Source organism: Vigna unguiculata, chromosome 11, assembly GCF_004118075.2.
Source record: "Vigna unguiculata cultivar IT97K-499-35 chromosome 11, ASM411807v1, whole genome shotgun sequence".
NCBI classification, from domain to species: Eukaryota; Viridiplantae; Streptophyta; class Magnoliopsida; order Fabales; family Fabaceae; genus Vigna; species Vigna unguiculata.
This window is the reverse complement of record NC_040289.1, coordinates 35,627,137-35,654,087: the sequence shown is the minus strand read 5'-3', so window position 1 is coordinate 35,654,087 and position 26,951 is coordinate 35,627,137. Positions and strand designations below refer to the sequence as shown.

The 26,951-nt window shown below is 33.4% G+C and overlaps 3 protein-coding genes across 5 annotated transcripts; all 3 read left to right on the top strand.

The window, feature by feature from the left end:
* The first annotated feature begins 8,808 nt into the window (after window positions 1-8,808).
* Window positions 8,809-18,742, top strand: LOC114169450. Of its 2 annotated transcripts, none has more exons than XR_003600938.1 (4): window positions 8,809-9,536; window positions 9,960-10,732; window positions 12,008-12,227; window positions 18,445-18,739. XR_003600938.1 is itself a non-coding variant. In XM_028054603.1 (4 exons), exons 1-3 carry the CDS (start codon window positions 8,871-8,873, stop codon window positions 12,156-12,158), a joined length of 1,590 nt encoding a protein of 529 aa, XP_027910404.1. In that variant the 5' UTR covers window positions 8,810-8,870; the 3' UTR covers window positions 12,159-12,203; window positions 18,445-18,742. The 2 variants fall into 2 exon arrangements, 1 of the variants encoding a protein (XP_027910404.1); XM_028054603.1 differs by having other exon boundaries at window positions 8,810-9,536; window positions 12,008-12,203; window positions 18,445-18,742.
* On the top strand, window positions 14,458-15,768 carry LOC114170401. The gene has a single exon (XM_028055878.1). It carries the CDS (start codon window positions 14,458-14,460, stop codon window positions 15,766-15,768), a length of 1,311 nt encoding a protein of 436 aa, XP_027911679.1.
* A 2,462-nt stretch (window positions 18,743-21,204) lies between the features above and the next one.
* Window positions 21,205-25,787, top strand: LOC114169769. 2 transcript variants are annotated; one of them, XM_028055067.1, is made up of 6 exons: window positions 21,205-21,882; window positions 22,024-22,215; window positions 22,456-22,692; window positions 23,024-23,241; window positions 23,856-24,107; window positions 25,281-25,431. In XM_028055067.1, the coding sequence occupies exons 1-6, from the start codon at window positions 21,591-21,593 to the stop codon at window positions 25,290-25,292; spliced, it is 1,203 nt and encodes a 400-aa protein (XP_027910868.1). In that variant the 5' UTR covers window positions 21,205-21,590; the 3' UTR covers window positions 25,293-25,431. The 2 variants fall into 2 exon arrangements, with proteins under 2 accessions (XP_027910868.1, XP_027910867.1); XM_028055066.1 differs by having other exon boundaries at window positions 21,591-21,882; window positions 25,297-25,787.
* The last annotated feature ends 1,164 nt before the right edge of the window (window positions 25,788-26,951 follow it).

Sequence of the window (26,951 nt, the reverse complement as noted above, 5' to 3'; positions counted from 1 at the left end):
AATTAAGTACTGTTCCGACCAACCTGAGTCAGTTGAGCAGTATCGTTAGAAACGATCATCACGTTTTTGAAGTAACGATTATCACGTTTTTGAGGTATTATCCGTTTTGAAGCGTGGAGTCTCGTCACGGTTTTGTTTTTAAAAAACACTTCATAGAGGATGGAGGGAGCAAGGAGTATTTAAACTGTACTTGACCTCTATTCATAAACGATGTGAGATTTATTGGATGTACCGGAACAAGCTCCCAGTTGATGACAAGGAGAGTTTTCGTCCCCACAGATGACGCCAATGTTCCGACCTAAGATGGAGCAACTTCGTAAATCTTGGGCCCAACAAGCAAGACTTATCCAGGTAGTATAATATAAATAGTTTACAATTTGCGAGATATGATTATGATTCACTAATTACTATTCACCATTTGTGTCTTTGCTTACTTAAGCTTCGAATTGTCTTTGTAGGCATCTTCTCGTTGAGGCTACGCCACCCAGATTGAAGGAGAGGTGCTCGGAGATAGAGGTGGAATATGCATCAGGATTGCAGGGAACTTCTCGGCCCTTACATAAGTATGTGTCCATCTAGGCACGTTTGGTCTCAACAGGAACATTTGACGTCCATCGTGGGACCGACAACTCCCCTTGCCCTCAACTAGAGGTTTGTTCCGGTATACCCAATAAATTTTACATCACTTAGGAGTCGAGGTCAAACGCAGTTTAAATATTTATTCCTTCCTCATCATCTGATGTATCTTTTAGAGACAAAACCGTGAGAAAATTTCACGTTTCAAAGCAAATAATATCTCAGAAACGCGGTGATTATTCCTAATAATTTTTCTATACCGATTTAGGCGGGGCAGAAGAAGTACAATTTTAAAATGCATGTGCCATACTTTAAAAAAACACATTTTTTCTTTGTGTGGGAAAAGCAAAGACGTTTCTTTTTATTGACTGAAAGGTGCATCTTAGAGGGTAAATGACATCAGAATCTTAACCAATATAGTACTTTTTGTTTATTAATATATTTTAATTGGTTATAAAAATGTACTTAAATTTGGAATTTCAAGACATTGAGTGTTCAAAGTAAGAGGTTACACTTTATGACTGGTTGTCTAATTTCCAAAAGTTTTATGCTTTAAATTTTTATTTTTATTTTCAAAATCGTGATCCTTGTGTAAGATACCTAGTCTAAGATTATTGTTCTTGACATTAGTCACTTGTTGACCATATAGATTGAGTTTAATACAATAAAAACAATTCCATTGTCGCTACACTTCGGAATATTTTCTTATAACCTTCTAACAGACACAGAAAATATACATTCTTACTTTTATGTAATATCAAGTAATATAAGGTGAAGTATTTGCTTTGTGTTATTTTTTTATGTATGGTAAAATGTTTGTAGAGAATTTGATTTGTTGAATTAGAGTATTCAATGTTACATCTCTAAAATTATTCTTTCAAATATCTATTAATAAGTTTTAAAATAATCATATTTATTTTTTCATTAATATAATATTTATGATAAAAAAAAGACATACATAATAAAAAATTATATATTCTTAAATACAGTAATTATGTAGATAATCTTTAATTAGATTTCATTTTAGAGTCAACACGTTAAACTATTTTTTGTTTTAACTTCTAAATTCATTTAAATAAGGATACTAATAGTATTTTGATACCACACCTCTTTTTATTATCATTTGACATTATCTCTCGTTACTATTCATTTTCTCTTTCTTTTAAATATATAAAAGTTAACATTTGTTAAGACTATTTTATTTTTCTAAGAGTTGTTAAATGGTCGTCAAATGTCAAATGGTATTAAGATGAAACACACACCCTTTTTTTTTCATTTCCATCGAAAGGTTCATTAATTGTCCATGGAAGTCACACACAAACATAAAACATGGTGGGAATCTTAATAAGAACAAAACATTGTTCATGATAACTCATACATGAAGATGAAGGTTGAGAAGAAAGATTGTATATGCACGTGCTTATCATTGATAAAGGGTAAAGTTTGAAGACAATGTAAGTGATCTTGTACCCTTAATTGAACTACAAAACACATTCCTCTCTTTTTGACTTGGATTCCTAAATTGGCTTCTTCTTCTTCCCTAACTAGTAGACAACGTGTCTCTTGCCATGTTCCAAAATTGAGGGCCATAGTTTTCCACGAAAAAATAAGACCTAAAAATGAAGACCCTATAGTACTTGTTTTTTTTTTTTTCAACCCAAATATATATTATAATAATACCCTTCTTTTAGGGGTGTGAAAAAAAAAATAAAGTTTTCCTTAATGTAGTTATCTCTAAGTTCCAACAAGTAGTGGTTCGATTATTTATGTACACTTACGATGAAATTATTAAACTCTATTGCAAAGTGTTGGAAATGATTTATTATATAAGAAAATTATTTTTCAAATGGTTGAATAATATTTGCCAATTGATAGAGTGGTTTATGCTAAGAAAAGAAGTAATATTTTTTTCTGTTTTTGGTCTGAATTTTTAGAGAGCTTTTGACGTATCATTCCATAAATTAATTATTATAACCTTTTGGAGGGTCAACTTACTCTTATTAGGCCAATTTATACTTTTTTTAAAATTTATTTTGGGTCTTAAAGTATGTTTTATTATTATATAATAGAATTTCAACTTTCTTATCAATTAAACCTTTCCACTCTCACATTTTTTAACCAATACTCTATGGAAATCTCTTACCATAAAATGGGTTACGTGTAGTGTTTTTAAAAAACATTATAATATTCGTACATTATGAGCTGGCATAAAGAAGAAAAAAACATGTTATGTGTGCTCTTATTGAATTTAACAAAATGAAGAACAAGGCAAACAATCCAATAATACTATTAATTAATTTTGGCTCGCTAAATAAAGATTTTTCTTTTATGAACTTGTTATTGAAAAAAAAAATTAAACTTTTCTACATTTTAACATAATGTCTTCTTATATCTTAAACAAAATCTTAAATCTAAATCTACGAAACTAAAAGCTAACTTTATCATTATATTTTAAACCTGTTTAATAAGTTTTTTAATATGGAAGATATTAAGTTGATTTAGTGATAAAATTACAAGGGAGATCATAGAGATTGTCGATTCGACTTCTTCATAACTTTGTTGAAATATAAGATCGATTAAAATGATTATATCAATTTTCTTTTAAAATTTAAGCACTACAATATATCAAATCTTTGAAAAATGAAGAATTATAAATTTGGATCAAATTTTAAAGACTAAAAACATTTTTAACTAAAAAAAATTGTTTTAATCTCATATAAATCTGTATAATATCTTAAAAAGTAAAATTTAAATATAATTTAAGTTTTATAAAACTAGTTTATGAAATATGATTTATATACTATATTTCTCTATATGAGATTTCAAATAAAATATGCTCTTATATTTTAAAATTAAATTGATATTATTATAACGAAATAAATAATATATATATATATATATATATATATATATATATATATATATATATATATTAGTGACTTTATAAGATTGTCACTATTTTGATCATTAATATAGTTCTATATTTTATTTCATAGAGACGAAAATTTATATATAAAAGTCAAGTTTGCGACTTTCAAGTTGACAATGGAGTATTTTCTGAGTATAAAGTGGGTGTTGTTTATTGACAACTGTTTATTATTAATTTGTATGTGTTAATCAGCATCTTCTATATAAGTAAACATTAAATTTCTCCATTTTTATTAAAGCATACGATTGAGTTTAAGTAGTTCATGGTAAATATAATATGACAATATTGCATAATAAAATATTTTTAATATATTACAGACATAAATATTTGCACATCATACACTTACTGTTTAGAATTTATTGCAAGTATAATTTCTAAAATAATGATGATGAAGTTTATTTGTTGTGTGTTATTGGGGAAAAGATATTTTGTTCATACTATAAAAATTATCATTTTTAAAAAATAAACATGTCTTTTTATAATTAATTATTCATAAGCTCTTCATAAAAAAATAATTATTACGTCATTCATTATCATCTTTATTCATTCTATTTATCACTTTCTAACCTGCAAAATTAATTTGAATCAGCATTCTCAAACAATTAAGAGATAAACTACAAAGAATAAAGGAGAAAGTTTAACTAAGATAATTAATTAGCCATTGAGGAATAATAAACTTCCAAGTTCTCTGCATTGTCATGATGATACCATCTAGAATGTTCAGAGTCAAATAAATACACTGTTTTCCAGTGGTCTATGGAAAATTTACATGTTTAAAATTCAATTTTAACTATTTTAATATATATATATATATATATATATATATATATATATATATATATATATATATATATACTTTAAGAGTACTGCATTTGATGTCCTTATTTTATTTCGAGTAATGAGATGCAACAGTAAAATTAACCTAACTTTTGAAAATATTAAATGCTTTTTAGTACACGGTTTCATAGTACCAACCATCACTATCATGAAAAAATTGTAATTAAGGATTACCTCACCTAGGAAATTTTCATTTCTCTAGTTACTCAACTCATTCACGATTATTTCCGATTAAGGATACTGTTTTGGGAAAAATATGTAACGTCCCATTTGGGCCTTACAAAATACATGAATAGGGAATAATGAAGAATATTTTGTTTAATAAACTCCTCATGTATTTGAATTAATGTTATTAATTTGTACTGAAAAATGTGAGTGGTTTTTATTAGTGTAGTACTATTTTTATTGATCTGCGTTTAGATACTTTACTAGAAAAGAATGTCTTCAAAATTGATTATTTTTGGAGTTTCTAAATCAATTTTATGACCGATTTAAACAATAAGTTATGAGAAAAAACTATTTTCTTTTTACATTGTGTTATAATCAAGATAGTTAAAATTGAGATTATACTTAGATGTTAGATGATATTGATCATTTATATGATGGTAAATCGTGAGATAATTAGAGTTTACTCGTTGTACAAACATAATATACTCATGTACATAACTAACTACCCATCGGTAAAAATAAAATTATTTCCTTGCCAAACTTAATCACTTTCTAAATACAAATGAAAACATACATATAAGTAATGACTAATTTAGTATATGCTAAATTGTATTTTTACAAATTTTATCTTTTTACTAGAAAGAAAAATTTTATTATACTAATTTTTAATTAAATAGTGTTGTGGGGTTATAACTTTGTATTTATTTTAATTGAAAAATGAATTTTAATAATAATTGTATTAATTTTTAATTAGATGAAATGTGGTGACAACACATAAAAATATATATTTTTAATTACATTAACTTTTAGGTAGGTTTAAGTTTAATTTGAGCTAACTTCATTATCTCAAGAAGATGAAGAGGTCGTGCAATATAAAATTTAAATAAAACACATATTTATAAGATTTTGTACGACCATCTTACCATTATATTGTGTTACAATTATGTATGAGACCTAACTTGTAAATAATATATAAAATCGTAGAATCTTATAATTTTACGATTTAAATATCGATTTTGACTACCTAGCTTCTAACAACTTATTTACAAAATGTTTGTATTTGATTTAGATGAAATATTTCTAAAATGGAGTATGAAGTTTTCAATAGTTGAATTGTTATCTTTTAATAAGAGCATATGAGAAATCTAGTCATAGAAGATTCTTTAAATATTTCTAAAAATAATTAATTATTATATGATATCAATATATCTAATTTGTTTGGCAACGATATTTTCAAGAATATCATTAGTTACAAATATCTTAGAGATTCGGTACACTTAGTAGTCACATGTCGTTTAGGAGTCGAGGTCAATGTAATTTAAATATATTTTCCTCTTCCAACCCTTTGAGACGTGAGGACAAAATCATAAAAGAGTTATAAACTTCAAAATAGACAATACTTCAATTCTTTTATAACTTGACCGAAAGATTGATTATAGTACACTAGATAGTATCGCATTACTTATGAATCATGGTCAATAATGATTTAAATACATTTTTAATCTTCAACTTTCAATATATTTTTATGGACAAAATTAATTTTAGAAAAAAATCTATTAAAAGCATACAAGTCAATTATTATACTAAAGACACGTCTCTAAGCACAGATATATGAATACTATAAGGAAATGTTGCTACAAGGCTTAGGATACGGTATAATCACTTATGAAAAAAGAAAATCCAATCAACAAAGAAAGAAAAAAAAAAACATCAATGAAATTCTCAAGGAATGTCATAATTTGTTTATACTATACATTACTTCTAATTTGTTCTTATTAATACTTTTGAAATGATGTGTTTATACTATACATTACTTTCAGTTCTCTTAGAAATTGCAAGAAATATTCTTGGAGAGTTTCATATTTGATTGCTCTTGGATAACAAAGAAGAACTTCAACTAAAACAAAAAATAATAAACAAAATAGAGTTTCGGGCTTTCAAGCCCATCTAGTTTTCTTAGTTCCAAGCAAGCAAAACGGGTTTTGTTTTTCATCACCCATATGATTTTGCACCCCATCCTCTTTTGGAATTCCATTTTTATCCTTGTTTGTTTTATATGAAGTTGCTTCCATTTGCAATACGCTCTCCACAATATATGAGATATATTGTGCAAGACCTTTTTGAAAAAAATTATGGAAAAAACTTTTCGAAATATATAATAAACTTTCTGAAACAAACTTTTCAAAATGCATAAAATATATTTCAAAAGTAATTTTTCAAAACTAATTTGTAAAACAAGTTTTTCAGAATATGAAGAACTATCTCTTCTATTCTTTCACTTAAAGGGTGCAGTTGAAAATAAAAGTGTAGTAAGAAAAATAATTACAACAGTGATGATTTAGTCTATTTCATAGGTCTTTTATATAGTAATTTTTGTTGACATAATTTTTTTTTAATTATTATATGTTTTTTCGTAACTCGATTTTATTTATGACTTGATTATTATATTTTCTTTTTGTAATTATATAATAGATTATTTTTTAAAAGTAATAAAGAAAAAAATTTATGAAAATTGAAATAACACACTAATGATATGATTGTTTAGTAAAAGAAGTATTTTTTAATATTTAATAAATTACAAGTGAAAATTCTCATATTAATAATTTGAAATGTAATCATGAAAATATTTTTTTTAAATATAAAATTTTCAACACATAAAAAGATAAAATTAGAATAATTTTGTTTAAAATAAAGTTTATATCAAATATAATTATTTTAACTAACAAGAAATATCTAAGAAAAATAATTATAATTTGAAGGAACGAGAGATGAATCTTTTAATATGTACAATTTATTTTATAGTTATAATTATAAATATACTGAATTATATTTTTTTTCTCGTGTTAATAACAATGAATAAATATATAATTTTTAAATTTATCGTTTTGATTCTCAAAATTATTCCTTAGGTCTACCACTAATCCAAATACGACTTACCAATATGGTTAAAAAATTTAAAACTTACCTATTTCGATAATAATATAGTTAAAATATCCCATTTTATCATTGTTTTATCCACTTAACAATAATTTATCAAATGTATTTATTTTCCTATTCAATATTGTATTTTTGTTATGTATAAAATGAACAATGTTAATTAATACTGACTTTAATGTATGTAATATTAAGTATTATATAAAATAGTATGAAAAAGAAACAGAGATTAATAAAAATAATGAATGTATTATTTTATCTATGTCTAGATATTTAATATTTTTCTAATGTTAAATGACACTATAATTACTTTCTTTTATATATATATATATATATATATATATATACATTTATTATAATTTAATAAATGTAATAACAAATACTATATTAATTTTTTTAATAAACCCGAACCAAAATTATATTATTCTATAATTTAATCTAATTAGTGAAATAACATACTAAGAAGGAAGATTAGTAGAGTTCTCATCTCAATTTTTATATAAAAATTATTTTTATTTATTTGTATAAATACTTTTTAATTACCTTAATAATTTAATAATAATTTTTATTTTAATGAAAATGGATTATTTTTTTATATACATATTTTTACTATGTTATTTTAGCCAATATAATTTTTTAAATTAAAATAACTACTTATACAAAATGATATGTAAAATAATTAAAAAAAACACTTATAATAAAGCTATAAAAAAATATTTATATTTATTTTATAATTATTTTTATAATTTACTAATATTCATAACAATAATTCTTTTATTTTTTATTATGTGCGTAAAAACTTTCTTAAATTATAAAATGATTTTTAATTATTAAAATAAAAAATACAATCAACTACAAGATAATTTTTATAAAAAGATAATTATAAAATAAATAATTTTATTATAGATAACTTTTTTATTATGTAAATAATAACTATTTCAATTTAAAAAGTAACTACCAAAAAAATTATATATAAAAAATAATTTTGTTATTAATTGTATAGATAATAATGGATATAAAACCTGTATACACGAGTTTACAGAAATAAATAAAAATACTGAATATTTTTATTTATACACATGCAGGCACCAGATTTTCTTTGTTTGTGTTTTGGAAGATAAAAAATTGTTTATACATTGATTTTGAATAAAGTATTTTATACTGCAATATATCTTTATCCTTTAAAACAAATAGAAAATTTGTAATTTATGTTTGATCGTTTGATATAGGAATATTTTGTATTGATTTTGAAAGAACATACTTGAAGATAACATATTTATTTATGCTGAAAATTAGGAATTATTTTAAATTCTGTTACTCTGTTTGTTACTTGATTTTGTATTGAGATATTTAAATTCTACTACACTCTTCTATTCCGTACTTTGTTTACTCTGACATTGACTTAAGAGAAGACTTTACCCTCGTGATGGAGCAGCGCCGGGAGTTCGCCACCGCCGAGGTCATGGAATCCGACTTGGAATTTGCCTTTCGCCTCCAATTGCAGGAGGCTCTCGAGGTCTCCCTCGCCGTGAATCCGTCGTCTTCCTCCGCCGTTCTTGAACAGCCTATTGTTGAAGTTGAAGACGCAGTGAACCTGACCTCACTGCAGAACGAGGAGTTGGCGCGTGTGGAGTGCGAGTTGAAGGACAGGGAACAGAGCGAGAGGGAAATGCAAAAGATGAGGGACGATCTCAGTCGAAGGTTTCACGACCAGAAGGTGGCGAGGGATTTATTGTTGATTTCTGAGGCGGATTGGCAAGAGTGGGGCGATCACTTTGAGAAACCGTTCGGTGAGGGTTCATCGTCGTCGCGTAAGACGGGGACGGAGGAAGGGATGGTTAGGGTTTACTTGAAGGGTTTGGTGAGCGAGGAAACCGTGAGGGGGAAGAAGGTTCTGTTATCTGGGATAGGGGTTGCGATCTGTGACGGAAGGAATAATTTGCTATTTGAGGTTTCTAAGTCGGTGATTGGGAATGGCACTAGCAAGGTTGCTGTGGAGATGAAGGCGTTGATTGAAGCCTTCAAGATGGCCCTTGCTATGAACTTAAAGCGCATAACCTACTACACCGATTATCTTCCGCTTCTTCAATTTGTGAGTCCTTATGAACATCATTGTGGTTAAAGGTTAAAGATACGCGCCTTTTTAATCATTTATGAATGTGACATGTGTGTGGTCTTTTTTTTTTTCATTGGGAGGAGACACTTTTTTGTGATATTTACCTGAACTAGAGATCAAAAGGGTCTTACAGACTAAATATTTTAATTGCTAATTGTCAGCACCAATACAAACACGTGCAATTCTTTCATTGTTGAATTGATTTGGAGAATTTGTTCTGATAATAGACGTCATTGTTGATCCATTAAAGATTGGGTGTTTGGATTATGATGTGGCTGAAATTTCATTGTTTGGTGGTGGTTTTAGGAAGGTGGGAACCAATGAGTGAGATGATATGATGTTATGTTTTTTTGTTAGGGTTTTGATATCTTGTTTTTTTTTTTTTGGTTTTTGTGGTAGGTGAGAGGAAAATGGTCTGCAAGGCAGCGGAAGATTGCCATGTTGGTTGATCAAATTCGTGTGCTTCAATTGAAGTTTACATACTGTGATTCAAGGCTTTTGGCCAGAAATGATGTCAAGTTTGCATTTAAGCTTGCGAGAGATGCCATTGTGTCTCAGTCTATGAGACCCACTGAACCTGGGAGTACGAGGAGTTTGAATGAAACCTGTGCTATATGTTTGGAGGATACTGATGCCAGTCAGATTTTTTCAGTTGATGGATGTCAACACCGCTATTGCTTTTCTTGCATGAAACAACATGTTGAGGTGAAGTTGCTTCATGGAATTGCGCCTAAGTGCCCTCATGAGGGATGCAAGTCTGAGCTTCTGGTTGACAGCTGCCAGAAGTTCTTGACTCAAAATTTAATTGATACCATGCGTCAACGGAATTTGGAAGCTTCAATTCCTGTTACTGAAAAAGTTTACTGCCCTTATCCACGATGTTCTGCATTAATGACAAAAACTCAGGTCTTTGAGTACTCGAAAAATCTTATTGGTGGATCTGTACTGTCGGGGGCCAAAAAATGCTTAAACTGTCATGGCCTTTTCTGTTTTAACTGCAAGGTCCCTTGGCATAGTGGTATGCCATGTTTTATTTACAAAATGTTGAATCCCAACCCTCCTGCTGAAGATTTGAAGCTGAAGTCTCTGGCATCAACGAGCCTGTGGCGGCAGTGCGTGAAGTGTAACCATATGATTGAACTTGCTGAAGGTTGCTATCACATGACTTGCAGGTATAGTAATAATACGTGCTTAGTTTTATCTTCTTTCGAATACTTTTATTTTTCCTTTTTCCTAGCAATGGAAAGGGAGCGTATACAATTCCCTGTACACATAACTGTTAACAATTAACCTACATTTAGTTTTTTAGTTATTTATAGAGGCGCATTTGTAGTAACAGAGTTTTACTAGTACACTATACTATTAGTTAAAAGTTATTGAAAATTGCAAATTCATGAGAGACTAATGGAATAAAAATGAGACTCAAAAAAACTTGTGTTTAACTAAAAATTTAACTGATAGCAGAGAGTAAGTTTCAATTTGTCTATGCTATACAAGAAGCAAGCACAATTGGATGGGTGATGTGGAGTACATGTAATCTTTAATAACCTGACTGAATTTCAAAACACACACGCACATAGATAGATATAGGAGGGATGGAAACAGCTGGATCAACAAAATTAACTTTTATATAGAGTTTTTGACAGTTGTAATATTTGGTTTGGTAAAAGTTACATCAGTGTAATAATTTGATCATTCTGCTATATGTGTGTATGATAGAATGCTGAAATCTCAGTGTTTTTTTGTAGAACTAATATTAAATATGGACAACAGCTTTTCACACTAGGCAATGTTGAGTACATGGCTTACACAATGTTTTAATGAGCTCGGTCAAAATCTTAATTTTCAGGGATATGGTTTATTGTGAGACCCGTTATTAATTCTCTCCAATGTCCTTATTGGTTTTCCTCTAACCACTTCATATAGTTAAAATTCATTCAATCTATCATCCCTACTGGTGTTTCCATAGGCATTCTTTGTTTGTGACGAATTGGGCCTAGTCACATTAACCAATGTTCTCTTATCTATTCTATGATCGGTACCCACATCAATATTTTCGTAAAATATGATGGTACTCATTCATCTGATCATACTAGCTTCTGCTACTATCAGTTTTTCTTTTTTGCAGTTGTGCCTTTAAGGGCCAGCATTCAGTATCATAAAGTATAATTGGTTATAGAAGTACGATAAAATTTTCCTTTGAACATATGATTAGAAAAATAGTTCTCATTGTCATTGCAGTAGAGATGACTCAAACTAAGAACCTTAGTTTGTAACATGCATATTACGTAAGTAGTTTTCTTATTTGGATGAATGAAGAAGAAGCAAGTAATTAGTGTTGAATCGCAACATCATCACGGGAGCAATAATATGTTGGCCCATTGCTACTTTCACTTCTAATGCATGTTTTTATTTTATATAATTCCCCGTATTTCTTGTGATTGCAGATGTGGTTTTGAATTTTGCTATAACTGTGGTGCTGAGTGGAAGAACAAAAGAGCAACGTGTTCTTGCCCACTCTGGGTGGAGGAGAATATTTGGTTGGAGGAGAGAGATCTGGACGAGGATGACGACGAGGATGATGATCCCTTTGGATGACTTTGATTATTATGATGGTTACTAAGCAGCTGACTGATTGATCAGGTTGATGGTCTCCTTCTACATCTAGTAAATATTCGTATATCCTAAATATATTACTTAGCAAAGTTTTGTCTGTCTTTTTACTTTCTCTCTCCTTATTTATCTCTCCATTTAATTTTACACTCAGCCAAGCTCCATTTTTTTTGTCAATACACTGTAGCCCAGTGCGTCCTTCCCTCAGTGCATTTAAAAATGAAATAAAATCTTTTATTTCCCTCAATTTACTCTTTTCAGTTTCCTTTGGCTTTGCTTAAAAAACACTTTTTTGAATGAGTACAATGTCTTCAGACAAATCAACCAAAAGGACAACGAAGTATATGATGATGTTATTTTAATGTTAACTTGGTCGCCTATGAATACGTTGAAAAACAATTATTTTCACTCCTAGTATCATCATACTTCAACGAAATTGCGATGAAGTTACTGATAGGGAAAATGGGCACACACGAACACGATTGATGTGACTTTCTTTGACGGTTTTAGATAAGTTAGTGACGAAGAAATACAAAAATGTTATGGTTGAGATGTAATGTGTAATCTTCTTCTAGCTTCCTGTATTATTTGCCTTATCATTGAAAAATCATCATTTTTTTATTCAGAAATTTAGAGTTACAGTTATCTGGGCACGGGTTGGTGATAAGTGTCCGATGGTTAGTGTCTGTAAAAGCTGAATAGAGTTTTAAGTTTGAAACATCTTATGATGGTCTAGAATTATATTTATAGATTTAGAAATAGTTATTATCCACTTTATTATTTAGGGGTAGTGGGTGTTGTTGAAGAAGATGAAATAAAATTAGGGTTTTTTTTATTTTAGGTAGGCCTCGAGTCTAATTCTGAAAACCAAATATATCAAACTTTTTGTTCTCAAAATAACAAATTTCGGTCTTAGAGCAAGTATAAGAAGTTTGATGTTTTTGATTCTGGAAATGGAAATTGAATAAAGCTCACCTGGGATAAAATATCTTAATTGTGTTCCATCTTGCTTTACAAGACCTATTATTCCATTACCATAATAAGATAGATAATAATAGTTGTTTTTAGGTCTATAAATATATTTATACACTATCACTATAGGAGAATCATTAAATGTTACCTTCATTCAACTTTTTGCAATAACAGTTACTGTACTGTGCGCCCCATTGGGCCATCGGCCATGTGCAGTCCTCCTGTCTATCGAACAAGGCCTGGAGGGCTTGTATATAAAACATGTCCAGAAGTTGAGCGGCCCCATAGATGAACTATATAGGACCATCGGTTGATCGGCCCTAAGTACGAGTTACATGGTACTCTATAAGGGACCGTCGGTCAATCAGTCTCACAAACGAACCATTCACGTCCATCGGTCGATCGGCCTTACGTATGAGTTACGTATTACTTTGCAAAGGACTATTGGTCGCTCGGTCCCTCACGAACAACGCCTTAACTTATAAAGGATAATCGATTGATCGGTCCCAGGACGATCGTGCATCAACCCATAGAAATCAATCGGTCGATCGGTCTCCTACGTGATTCGCGTAGCTCCTTATACGTGACCATCGGTCGATCGGGTATATAGATTAATAATTCACTTAAGGTTGTTAAAGTCATAAGACAGCCAGCCTAGCCAAGCGGCCACCAGTCGAACGGCCAAACGAAACCAGTCAACTGGATTAATTAACGTTAAACAAGTCATTAATTTTGATTAGAGGATCATTGGGCCGTGATTAAGGAATCTTAATCACAGGCCCACACTGGAAACTATAAATAGGGCCCAGAGGTAGGTTGGTAAGGATCTGAATTTTGTATTTATTACTGCAGTTACAATTATACACCGATCGGCCTATCAACTGACTTAAGCATCAGAGCCTTTTAGACAGGTACCCCGATCGTCTGTTCAACCGATCGAACAAGGAGATAAATTACTTGGAGAAGAAGTCACTGTTATTGTGAAGAGATGAGATTTCAGGAAGAAAGGAGGAAAGTTGAAGAGGTTCTTAGTAGGCTCTTGGTTCCTACACCCGAAACATTTTGTCGCCCACCGTGGGACCGAGCAGTCGCCTATAGACCTTATACCCTTATGGTGACCACAAGAAACCGAACGAGCAACGCTGACGGAGGAAGGATGGCTGATGATCAGGCGGACACTAGAGAAATGATCAGGGCGATGCAGCAGAGGATGGATGAGATGCAGAGGAACTATGAGGTGCAGATGCAAGTTCTGCGAGAAGAAAACGCTGCCCTTCCGTGAAAGGAAGAGGCCATTCCTTCAACCCCTACTATGCCCGACCCACTCAAACTAAGTAGGTTGCAGCAACATCGGGAAGCCGAGCGGGTAGAAAGTCGCCTACCTCCCCCAGGGCATGAGCAATCACAGCCTCCGAGAGTGGAAAAGACGCAGGCGTCGGGGAGAAACATATCTCACACGATGGCAGAGAGTTCGGCGGCCAACGAGGGATTGGTCCTTTCCCGACACCCGATCCAAGCGTCGGGGAATTTCCCGTTCACTCAATTCATATTGGAGACCCCGTTGCCCGATAGATGGAAGATGCCGACGTTCGACAAGTATGACGGGACGACAAATCCTGATAATCACATGCGGGTCTTCATCCACCAAATGATGTTCCATGTTATGAGCGACCCGATCTGGTGTCGCGTTTTCTCGACCTCCCTGACGGGAGAGGCGTTGGAGTGGTTCTTTGAGCTGCCGGTCAACAGTATCGACTCCTTCGCCACTCTGAAGGCTAGGTTCAGCACACAGTTTGCCCCTCTGAGGCCGGCTATCCTGACGGTAGATAACTTAGTTAACATCCGCCAGGAAGATGGGGAGTCGCTCAGGAGTTATCTCGATCGATACAACTGCATGTCGGTCAAGATAAAAGACCTTAGTGATGAGATCGCTCGGCATCACTTTTCGTACGGACTGCAATCACAATCAGGTGTGTTCGCAGATAAGATCAGCCGCAAGAAGCCAAAGACGATGGATGAGATGAGGGAGCGAGCGACCAAGTTCATCCAGATGGAGGATATGCAGGAGTTTAGGGTGAAGAAGAGGGCAAAGGAAGATGCAACATCACAAAAAAGCGCTCCCCGACCGAGCAAACCTCTGGCTCGACCTAACGAGAAAAGAACGCCCAAATTCACCACTTATACCCACTTGGCCGTTCCCCGGGCGAAGATCCTCCAAGAAGCCTTCAGCGCCGACTCACTTCCAGCGTCCATAAAGAAACCCCCATCTCCCGACGCCGATGGCAGCAAGCATTGCCAGTACCATCGGACGATCTGCCATACCACTGAGGAGTGCCATACGCTCCGCGACAAGATTGAGGAACTAATTCGCCAAGGGCACCTGAAGAAATACATTCAGCAGGACCGTCCCCAGCGCAGCCCGATCGGGAACAGAAGCCTGGCACGAAGACAAGCCCATGCCAGGTGGGAGAAGCGGCAAGAAAGCGAGCGCGATAGGCGAAGGAGGGAGTCGTCTAGAGCCCACCGAAGTCTGAGGAGAAGCCGTAGCCGGAGCAGAGACAAACCCCTGAGGGGTTACATCAACACAATCTCAGGTGGGTTCGCCGGAGGAGGATCGAGCTAATCCGCCGGAAGAGGCATGTCCGGGCACTCAAGTCGGTCCATTTGGTGGAGAAGAAGGTGAGATCGATGTCCCCCCATCACCTTCACCGATGAGGACTTCAAGGCGCCCGATCCCGATCATGACGATCCTATGGTCATCTCCATCGAGGTAGCAGAGTATGGAATCGGGAAGGTTCTGGTGGATCAGAAAACAATACCGATCGGAGGTCGTCATGACTGATCTCGACCCCCGAACAAACACTGAGGATCGGATTCAACCTGGTGGAGATACCAAGGAGATCTCGATCGGGACGCAACCAAGTCATATCACAAAGATAGGGGGAGCTCTGAAGCCGGACGAGGAGGAACTCCTGGGCGCGGTCATCTTGGAGAACCGAGACCTCTTTGCATGGTCGTCATTGACATGCCGGGCATCCATCCTGACGTAATGTCCCATAAGTTGGCAATATTCAAGGAATCCCGATCGGTCACCCAGAAGAAAAGAAAGATAGGGGAAGAGCGAAGAAGAGCGGTCGAAGAAGAAGTGAAGAAGCTGGAGGGGGCAGGCTTCATAAAAGAAATCAAGTACACCACGTGGCTGGCGAATGTGGTAATGGTGAAGAAGACGAGCGGGAAGTGGAGGATGTGTACAGACTTCACCGATCTCAACAAGGCGTGCCCGAAGGACACATACCCTTTGCCTAGCATCGATCGGCTGGTAGATGGAGCTTCGGGGCACAATTTTCTTAGCTTTCTGGACGCATACTCAGGGTATAATCAGATCCCTATGTATGGTCCAGACAGGTCTAAAATGGCATTCATCACCGATCAAGCCAACTTCTGCTATGAGGTCATGTCGTTCGGCCTAAAGAATGCGGGGGCGACCTACCAAAGGCTTATGGATCGGGTCTTCAGGGGGCAGATCGGTCGCTCCATGGAAGTGTATGTAGATGACATGGTCGTAAAGTCACAGACGGTCGAGCGTCACGTTTGCGAACTCAAGGAGGTCTTCCACCGAGTGTGCAAGTACAACATGCGTCTCAACCCAGAGAAGTGTGTGTTCGGAGTCCCGGCCGGCAAATTCCTGGGGTTCATGCTGACCGCGTGGGGAATCGAAGCCAACCCTGACAAGTGCGCCACCATTGCTGAGATGAGGAGTCCTAGAAATCTAAAGGAGATCCAACAGTTGGTTGGGCGTCTGACATCCCTTGCGCGTTTCCTGCCCAAGCTGGCAGAGAAGATTAAGCCGATCCTCAAGATCATGAAGAAGCAGACAGAAGATAAGTGGGACGGTCAATGCGAGGAGGCATTTCAGCTGATAAAGGTGATGATCAGCAGTCCCCCGATAATGAGCCGACCGGTTGAGGGACTGCCCCTACAGTTATACCTGTCAGTCTCGGACGACACGATCAGCGCGGCCTTAGTGCAAGAAAATTCGGAGCAGTGACGTGTGTACTTTATCAGCCGGGTATTGCAGAGCGCAGAAACGAGATACCAGTTGATAGAAAAGATAGCCTTAGCGCTTTTACCTATTTTGGACTATTCTTGTGTCTTTGGTGCTTGAACCTTATTGTTTGATGTATGAAACTGGTTGCTGGGTGTGTGTGTTTGATCGAATGAGAAAATGCATGTGCTGGCAGGTGAGAAACCTGCTAATCTCGCCTAAGCGGGTAACCCTCGCCTAAGCGAGAATAACAGGGACTCACCCCTGAATTTCACCTCGAGTGGTCACCTAGGCGACAGGCATGGTTTTTGAGCGAGGCACAGTCTCGTCTAGGCGAGACACTGTCGCTTGAGCGAGAATTCGATGAAATTCTTGTAGTGGCCACTGTTGGACCCTCGCCTAGGCGAGAAGGGGTCGCCTGAGCGAAAACGCCTGGGCGAGGACCTTCAGCTTAGGCGAGAATTCGTGACAAGGGTTGCCATGTTGGCTGATGCTACTCCATGCTTATGTTTATTACTTTCCTTGTTCATAGTATGTGATCATGCTTGGTATGTGTACTTGAATGGGACTGAAAAGAAATTGTTGTTATGTATGATCTATGTCTTTGATGTTGGAAGGTATATTGTTATGCATGTGATGAGCATGAGTCCAGAAACATGATATCCTTGAGTGATTGGAATGCATTGAATTTGGGTGATGGATAGGCATGTGATATGTGTTGAGAGGGAGTTTCATGGGAAACTCCTAGTGATATATATATATATATGTATGTATGTATGTATAAGTGCATGCCTAGTGTATACCTTGATATAGGAGATGTCTAGATAAAGGAAGGTATCTTGAACTCTAATAGACATTCACGCTCACGTAGAGCAGAATGGTTTATGTGGTGAGAGTGGCAGGAGGTCCTAGTCTTGAGACAGTTTGGGCCCGAGACATTAAAGGATTAACCCTGTGTGTGGTTGGGTGATAACCCCTTGTGTCTAGACTCTGCAGAGTTTAGAAACCAGCACAGGTGCATACTTCCTTTAAAATTCTATATCAAGTGTATGATCCGGATATCGAGTCGTAGGAACTTGCATTTGTCTGCCCTCACATGATTGGAATGTTTATAAGTTAATTGTTAATAATCTGCTTTGCCTTGTACGTATTTTATAATATGTTAATGACGTTTGCACTAGCTTACCCCTTTCATTCTGTGTGTGTTCTTGTTTTGCTTTTCCTTTTGTGATGATCACCTCTTGGTGGGAGCAGATGGGGCAAATCCTGATGGTAGATTCGATGGGGGCAACGATGCTGCATAGCTGGACCGGTTTCATGTGGCTCCTAGGAGTGACGTTTTGGCCCTAGAGCTGTTATAAAACTCTTATTTTAGGATCTGTCTCTTTTGAAAAACTATCTTTTCCTTTGGTTTTATTTGTGGTTTAAGGCACTGTGATTCTACCTAAGACCTTTACATGTTTATGGATGACTGTAACCGTGTTTTCCTTAAGTACTTCTTTTGATTGCCCTGTTTAATGATATAATTATGTGACGTGATTATTCAGTAGAATTAATCTACTTAAATGGGATACCACAGTCACTAATATATATTGATAATTATATATTTTTACAATTTTTTGATAATTTCATCGATATGTATTTTTAAAAATTTATTGTTAAATCCATTGTTAATTATTTTTTTAAGTTGTTGTTAATTAAATTTTTTAACATTAGTCGATAATTAAATTTTCTTAAATTTATTGGTAATTAAATTTTTCTAAAGTTTGTCAGTGAAATTGATACTAAATTTTTTATTGAAAAATATTTGTTATGAATTAATTAAAATGAATTAAAAGAAAAAAGAAAAGGGAAGAAGAACAGAAAAAGGAGGAAGTACAGGAAAAGAGGAGAAAGGAAAAGTTGAAGAAGAAAAAGAAAAATAAGAAAAAAAAAATAGTAAAAGAAAATCAAAATATTTATTAATAAATAATTATTGATAAATTTTAAATTTTTAATCATTAAATAAAATTTTCTAAATATTGACAAAATTTATCTAAAAGTATTTTACCAAATCTGTTAATAATTTTAATTATTAACAAAATTTTTATAGTTATTGAAAAATTTTGTAGGTCCATAATTTTATGTTTTTCGGTACAATTTTGTTGAAATATATACTAACACTTTTATTAACGATATTTTAAAGACAGTAAATAAAAATAAATAAAGAAATTATATTTTCTTAAGTTAAAACTAACTTAATATATGTCACTTTGTAAACAAAAATTATATATATTTAAAAAAAAAACACACTCGTTTCTTGTTTTCTTCTGCGTACAAAGAAATCTATTCAAGTATATCAAAATCTTATTTCTTGACATACTCATAGAACAAAAGCTGTATGTGGGGAAATTGACTCTTACAACAAGTATCTTATTATTATTATTTTTTAAATTAGTCTCATGATTTACGTGAAATTATCTACAAATTCCATCAACTACAAAAAACACTCATTGAGAAGTTTTCATTCATCTCTTTCTTTTCATAAAATAGTTATATTTTTACAGTTTCTGTATTTCTCTTTATCTATTATCAATTAATTTTGAGTTTTCCATTTTTTATTTCCCATTAGGTGAACTTTTAAATCAAATGGTCCATGAGATGAGAACGACATTAAGATTGCAACCAAGTGGTGTTAAAATAGTAATTTGCACAGAAAACTTTAGCTATTTTTAATAAATATTTTATCCGTACAAATATTTGTTTATTTTGTTTCTATAATTTTTCCTTCATATTCGTAGACAATTCGTTACCTCGTTTTCTTTTTTAAGACCACAAAAATTGGTTCTCAGTTCTTAAGGTGGCTTGGTCTAAAGGCATTACATGCAGAACCAAGTATTGAAATGCCATTTACTTTTTTTGTTTTTTTAATTACAAAAATAAGCGTATTTAAAAGTATTTAAAAGAAGAATTGAATATGTTTTTTTCATTGACTTCCAATGAGTTTTGAAATTAGTTTATTTTGAAACTTTGAACCAATTTAATCATTTATCTCTCTTCAAAATATCGATATTTAATTCTTTTAATCAAATTTTCTTAAATTTATTTGAGTTAACATTAAAGTAAAAATATATCAAATCTTAAATAACTTAAATACAATATTGAAATGTATACGAAACATTAAATAAACCTAACAAAATTTAATTAAAAAAACTAGTTTCACATATTTTGAAAAATGAAATACTAAATTGATCTAAAATTTTGAAATGAACTAATTCCAAAATTTACTTAAAATTATGAGAAAAAATATATTTAACCCTTTAAAAATACAAAAAGTTATATTTGAATAGATAAATAATACATATTTTAAAAAAATGATATTATACTTCAATACTAATAAGTACTAGTTAGAATAATTATTTGACTTTTCAATTCCTCTACCTACATCGAGTAATACGTCTCTATTGGAAGACGAAAAAGGATCTTTCAATAAGCTAAAGTAGCGACAAAAAAGTATTTGAAGACTTATTTATTTATCAAAACTTTGGATGATAAAAGAAATAAGAATAATTCATAACGTAACGAAAAATTATCTCATCGTATTAAATATTTACAAAAACAATAACAAATATCCAACAAAAGAAAAATTACATGGACGTTTTTTTCCTATAAGAAGTGATTGGACAAACATCTATGTGAACATTTTCCAAGAAAAATATTTAAAAATTTTAAAAAAATATATCATACATCATTAAAAAAAATTTATTTATTTTCTAAGAGTAGTGGGGGAGAAATTTGTCCTGAGATGTGAATTTTATAAATTAAACTAAGAAAACGGTGACACGTGGCGACGATCCGTGCAGCGTTCAGTGAGCGTCATTCCACCGCAAAGACGCCTCACCAAAATGAAAACTTTTCAGTTTTGTCACTTTTGAAAGAAAGATTATGAAGTGGTTTAACATCATTGATTATCTTTGAATATATGATATAGAATATAGATTAGAGTAATTAATTTCTGAGAAACATGTTTTAGAAGTAATAAACAGAGCCTTGAAAGGGTAATAGCGTGAGCAGTAACGGTTAAAGAAAAGGTGCTTTGGTGGCGCAACGTCCCCATCCAAATTCCAAACCACCAAAAGCCACTCCCATTTTTCTCACTCACTACTGTTTTTCTTCTTCTTCTTCTTCTTCTTGGGTCCATTTCTTTGTCAGCATTAACCCATCACAATTCCAACTCCATTCTATATAAACAACAGCAAAATAAATATTAGTAATAAATACCTGATTTGTAACTTTTTCCTTTTCCCTTTCTCCAATCCAAACTCAAATCTTCACTTTTCTGCTCCAATCATGTCTACTTTCCCCCCGTTTTCTTCCAGAATGTGATTGTTTGGCGAAAACAAGAGAGCGAGTGAAGCGTGATGGAGTGGGTGAAGATGAAGGAGTGCGCGAGAGAGTTCATGGTTGGGGTGGCGGAGATGACGGTGGAGTTCGGAAAAGGTTGCAGAGACATAGTCAAGCAGAGTTTGGTCAATGAAGATTCATTTATCGTCAAAAACTTAGGGAGAGATTCCTACATTGGAAAAAGACTCAGAGGACCCTGTGCCAAGCTTTTCGCCAAATTGAGCTTCTTCAACGAGTATTTGCCAGAGGATAAGGATCCTCTTCACGCTTGGTCCGTCATTTTCTTCGTTTTCCTTCTCGCGTTCTTAGGTAATCGACTTCAATTTCAATGTAACGGAATCAATTTAATATTTTGGAAGCTCGCTTTTGGATCAGGTTGGGATTAGCTTCGTGGAAGTTGTTAATGCTGTCTGTGGTGTTTGAGTATGATTGATTTGTTTTTATTTCTAGCTTTGTATGTGAATTTTGAGCGTGATCCGGACGCGCCGCCGGTGAAGCAGGTGTTTCTGCATCCTCCTAGTGCTTCTCGCGTTGTGCTTCCTGACGGACGGTACATGGCGTATAAGGAGCAAGGTGTTTCGTCTCAGAAAGCTAGGTTTTCCATCATTGCTCCTCATAGTTTTCTTTCCTCCCGGCTTGCAGGTTGATTTTCTTTTGAATTGTTAGCTTTAGTTGCTGTTAATTTTTTGTGATCTTATGTGAGGAGAAGTTGTTTCGTGGTCCAACCCTACTCTGACCACGGGTCACAACTAGTCTTTACATGAGAAGTAATTGAACTTTGCTAATTTGTTTATGTAGAGATTGGGGTGAGACATAGAGACCTGTTTGAGGTATAGTTTTTTAATTCTATTCATAGTTTCTTGACATCTTCTTTGGAATTAGGGATTCCTGGAGTTAAAGATTCTCTGCTGGAAGAGTTTGGTATTCGTTTGTTGACGTATGATCTTCCTGGTTTTGGTGAGAGTGATCCTCACCCCAACCGGAACCTGGAATCCTCGGCAACAGATATGGCATGTTTAGCGGATGCTCTCGGTGTGAACAAGTTTTGGGTTGTTGGTTATTCAAGCGGGAGTATGCATGCTTGGGCTGCACTTAGATACATTCCTGATAGGCTTGCTGGTATTTTTTTTTTTGTCGTGTGCTTTTTTCTTTTTTTGTCATGCAACTTTTGATACAGTTCATGTCACAAATTTTGTAGCTTTTTAGCCATTTACTTTATGTTTTATTGCTCTATTTTTCATTTCATTTAGGCCTTTTTGTTCTTTTCCCTCATTTAAAACAATTGAACAAATTGATCAAAGAGGGTTGTCATAACTTTTTGCATCCTTTTGAAAGTACTGCTTTTTGGAAAATATATTTGGTAATATATGTGTGTAATGGGCTGCAACAATATAATCAAGTTTTTCAGAGGGAATAAGCAGAAATTAATCTGTCGGATGTTCATTATCAGGTGCGGCCATGTTTGCTCCCATGGTGAACCCATATGATCCTATGATGACGAAGGAAGAGAGACGAAGAACTTGGAACAAATGGACACGGAGAAGAAAATTCTTGTACTTCTTAGCCCGGAGGTTTCCTAGATTTCTAGCCTTCTTCTATCAGCGAAGCTTCTTGTCTGGAAAGCATGGACAGATTGATAAGTGGCTGTCGTTATCTCTGGGAAGGAGGGTAAGGGAAACTTTTATCCCTTTATATCTTCTAATCAACAAATCCAATATTTACAATTTGGTTCCTTTAAAGTGAGATGCATACTTAATGTAGAATTAGAACTCTTGGTAAGAAAATCGAGGGAATAGTTATAATTCATAGTTTGAAATACTGTTGTATGTATTTTACGACATTCAACTGTTGATTTTTCAAATCAATGGTTATAATTTTGTACTGTATCCTTTAAACTGCACCTATCACTTTAGAGGAGGCAAATACTGATATGTGACATCCATATATGACTTCAAACATTTAACATTTTTGTTGATGGTCCACTTTATGACTGTCACCTGTATTCAGTTAGATAGACTAAACATTAGAGTTGTGCCAATTAACTGATCAGTATATGGATGAGACGGCTTTGCACAATTGCTAAAGAAATTCTTGACATTTTCAAATATCGTTTAGCTCTGTTCTGTGATTTAAAGCAAAAATTATTACTGGAGTTTGGTTGAAATTGATAGCAATGTAAATTTGTGTCACCAAAAGCAGGTTCTGATGGCCCATGCTTTTCCAGGAGTTTTTTTTTTTAAACATGTGCATTGACTCATGCAAGATTGCAATGTCCCTTTCAGGATAAAGCACTGATGGAAGATCCAATTTATGAGGAATTCTGGCAAAGGGATGTGGAGGAATCAACCAGACAAAGAAATGTGAAACCCTTTGTGGAGGAAGCTGCTTTGCAGGTCTCAAATTGGGGTTTCAGCCTTTCGGACCTCAAGTTGCAGAAGAGGAAACCGAGTAGTGAGTTACTCAGTTGGCTGAAATCAATGTTCACTGAAACTCAGGAATATATAGGATTTCTTGGCCCTATACATATATGGCAAGTGAGTGCACCTATGTTTCATTCACATAAATACAGTCATATTATCAGAATTGCTTGCTTGTGTTCTTCTATCCAAACAATTTAATTTAAATCTATCGGAGATCACACATCAATTAGAGATATAACCAAATTATAATATATAAGTGAATGGAAACTTTACCTTATCAATTTGGTTTTATAGAATTGAATTAGATTTAAAGTTCTCTTTCTAAGATGGTATCAAATCTTATTCTAATGAGGTTTGTTGGGTCTATAGTGCTACTTGTTATTAGGTCGGTATCAAACCACTTTCAAACATTCAATCTCACACTTGAGATGTTCAATCTTTAGTATGAGGAGGTGTGTTAGAACATCAACTAGAGATATAGCCAAACCCTACAAGCCACTAAGGTTAATTCCAGTTTCTTATGAAACCAAATCACTTAAAGGCAATGATGCAATATGCATGTTTGGAATATATTTGATACAATATTGGATAAGAATGTAGGTACACTTGAGTATGTCAAATAATAATATTAAAAATTGATTAGTATATACAAATGTTCTAAAACACTAAATGTATTGAATTTAAACTACTAAACATTATCAAGCTGATTTTCAGCATTTTCAATTGCTTTCTTGTCTTTTGAATTCATTTTAGAAGCTCTAAAAGCTAATTTGTCCATTTTGACCAGTTGGTCCTAAATGTTAAAACCATATTACATCTTATTCCCTTTTATATTATATTAAAGCAACTTGCTTTGACTTTTTTTCTTTTCTTATCTCCCATTGTCGGTCAGTACGCCCACCTTTCAGTTATCATTATTATGACTGCATTCTAGGAACCTTAGCTGTTTTAAGTTCCTAATAGGGCTTAATAGTGTAGCATACTCCTCTATTGAGTGCATGAATGAAAACATTAATCTGTTGCATAGAGTGGAACGAAGCAACAAGTTTTCTTGGTTTCTTTCAATTCTGCTGTTGTATTGCTGTACCTTATCTTCTACTAAACAGAATTTATGAAATTGTGAATGTATGATATGGTTCCTTACTGTAGATGTTTCCTTGCCGTTGTTTATAACTAGAATTAAGAAGTCTTTACTCGTTTATGTGTATTCATCATTTTTACCTGCTTGCTCTAATTCTTTGTTAACCAGCAGTTGACTTTTGTTCGATGAAATATGACTTCTTGTAGTGCAAATGTTAAACAGGGAATGGATGATAAAGTGGTTCCCCCATCAATGACTGATTTTGTGCACCGTGTGCTACCCGGAGCCGCAGTACATAAACTCCCATATGAAGGCCATTTCACTTATATATACTTTTGTCATGAATGCCACCGCCAGATATTTACTACACTCTTCGGAACCCCACAAGGTCCAATCAGCATTCCTGTAAATGTAGATCAAGCCACCCTAGAAGAAGCCAATATTGAAGAGCAGGAAGTACTAAACGGTGATGATTATGCTACAAACTAGAAGTACACAGTATAAAAATGTTCTTTTCTTCTTCCATTTTTCTGGTCCAACATCACAATTTTATGATGTAAATACCTTATAGTTTTGCCTCATCTCCAATGGAGCAGTATAGGAAAGAAAATAAAAATTCGAGCTTCTGGCCTTTCATTGGGCTGTTGAACTGTCCAACAAAGTACTGTTTGAACTCCTTTAATTCAACAACATCCATGTCCTATTCCCTCTCACCTAGTCATAACTTATACACAAAACTTGCATTTGGTAACAATGATACTACAATTCGAGTTTAATCAGAAATTGTTTTATTTTTACCCGTCGCTTCCCATCCTTCTGTTAGGAGACACCAAATGATGGAATGTGACAACTGTTCACAATGAAAATAGTCAAACTACTCAAACGAACACTGAAATAATCATTAATGGATCACTGCAATCTTTGTCGTTTACACCAGCAAGGTTTTTTCACTACTTAATTTCATTTCTATCTAGCCTTGCACCTGAGTTCCTTTCTGGGAAATGATTCATTTTATGTTTATTCAAGGATTAAAGGGAGCAACTAACTATGCTATTTTACCTGGTAGGAGTAATAACAAATTTGATGTCTATGGTTGTATCATGTAACAGTGTATTGTACATGATATTATTGTATTCATTGTAATTTCCTAGAACACAATATTCATGACTACATTTATTTTTTTTTTCAAAATTATCTTCAATACAGTTAGTATTTCATTCATCATTTTTTTAAAAAACATATAATGAGATTAATGCTACGAGTACACATTAAGAAAATCGACAAATTTTCTAACAAGGAAGGATTAATTATCACAACAACATTAAGGGGAAATACATATAATTTGATATAATTTGATTTACCGTGTTTACTTTTTCTTACACTAAAAATATTCCTTAATCAATAGTCAAGTACTAGTCTTTTTATATATAGTAAATACTAACTTCTTTTAAACATAAAGACTAATGATGTGTGAAGTATATTCATTTATTCTAAATATATACAAACATATATGAAAGAAATTTATCTATCTATCAACTATATTGATGCTAATGTTGATTACAACATTAATTAATTTAACCTAATATGTAATGTAATCTATTATATGAAAACTAAGTTTATGACAAAATTTAATATACGTTTTTATGCAACAATTCACATGATTTGTGTCCACCAACTCGTTTTTCCCCCTTCAGAAAAGAAACAATGCATATGGCTGTTTCTCATTATTTTTGTAACTACAATATATGTCATTACTTTGTTAATTTATGTCATTTTATATTCTTTAAAAATAGAAATCTAATATGTTAATAGTAATGTTTTCTATATTATATTTATTTATAAGGAATAAGTATTTTAAAGAATAACATATCGAAATA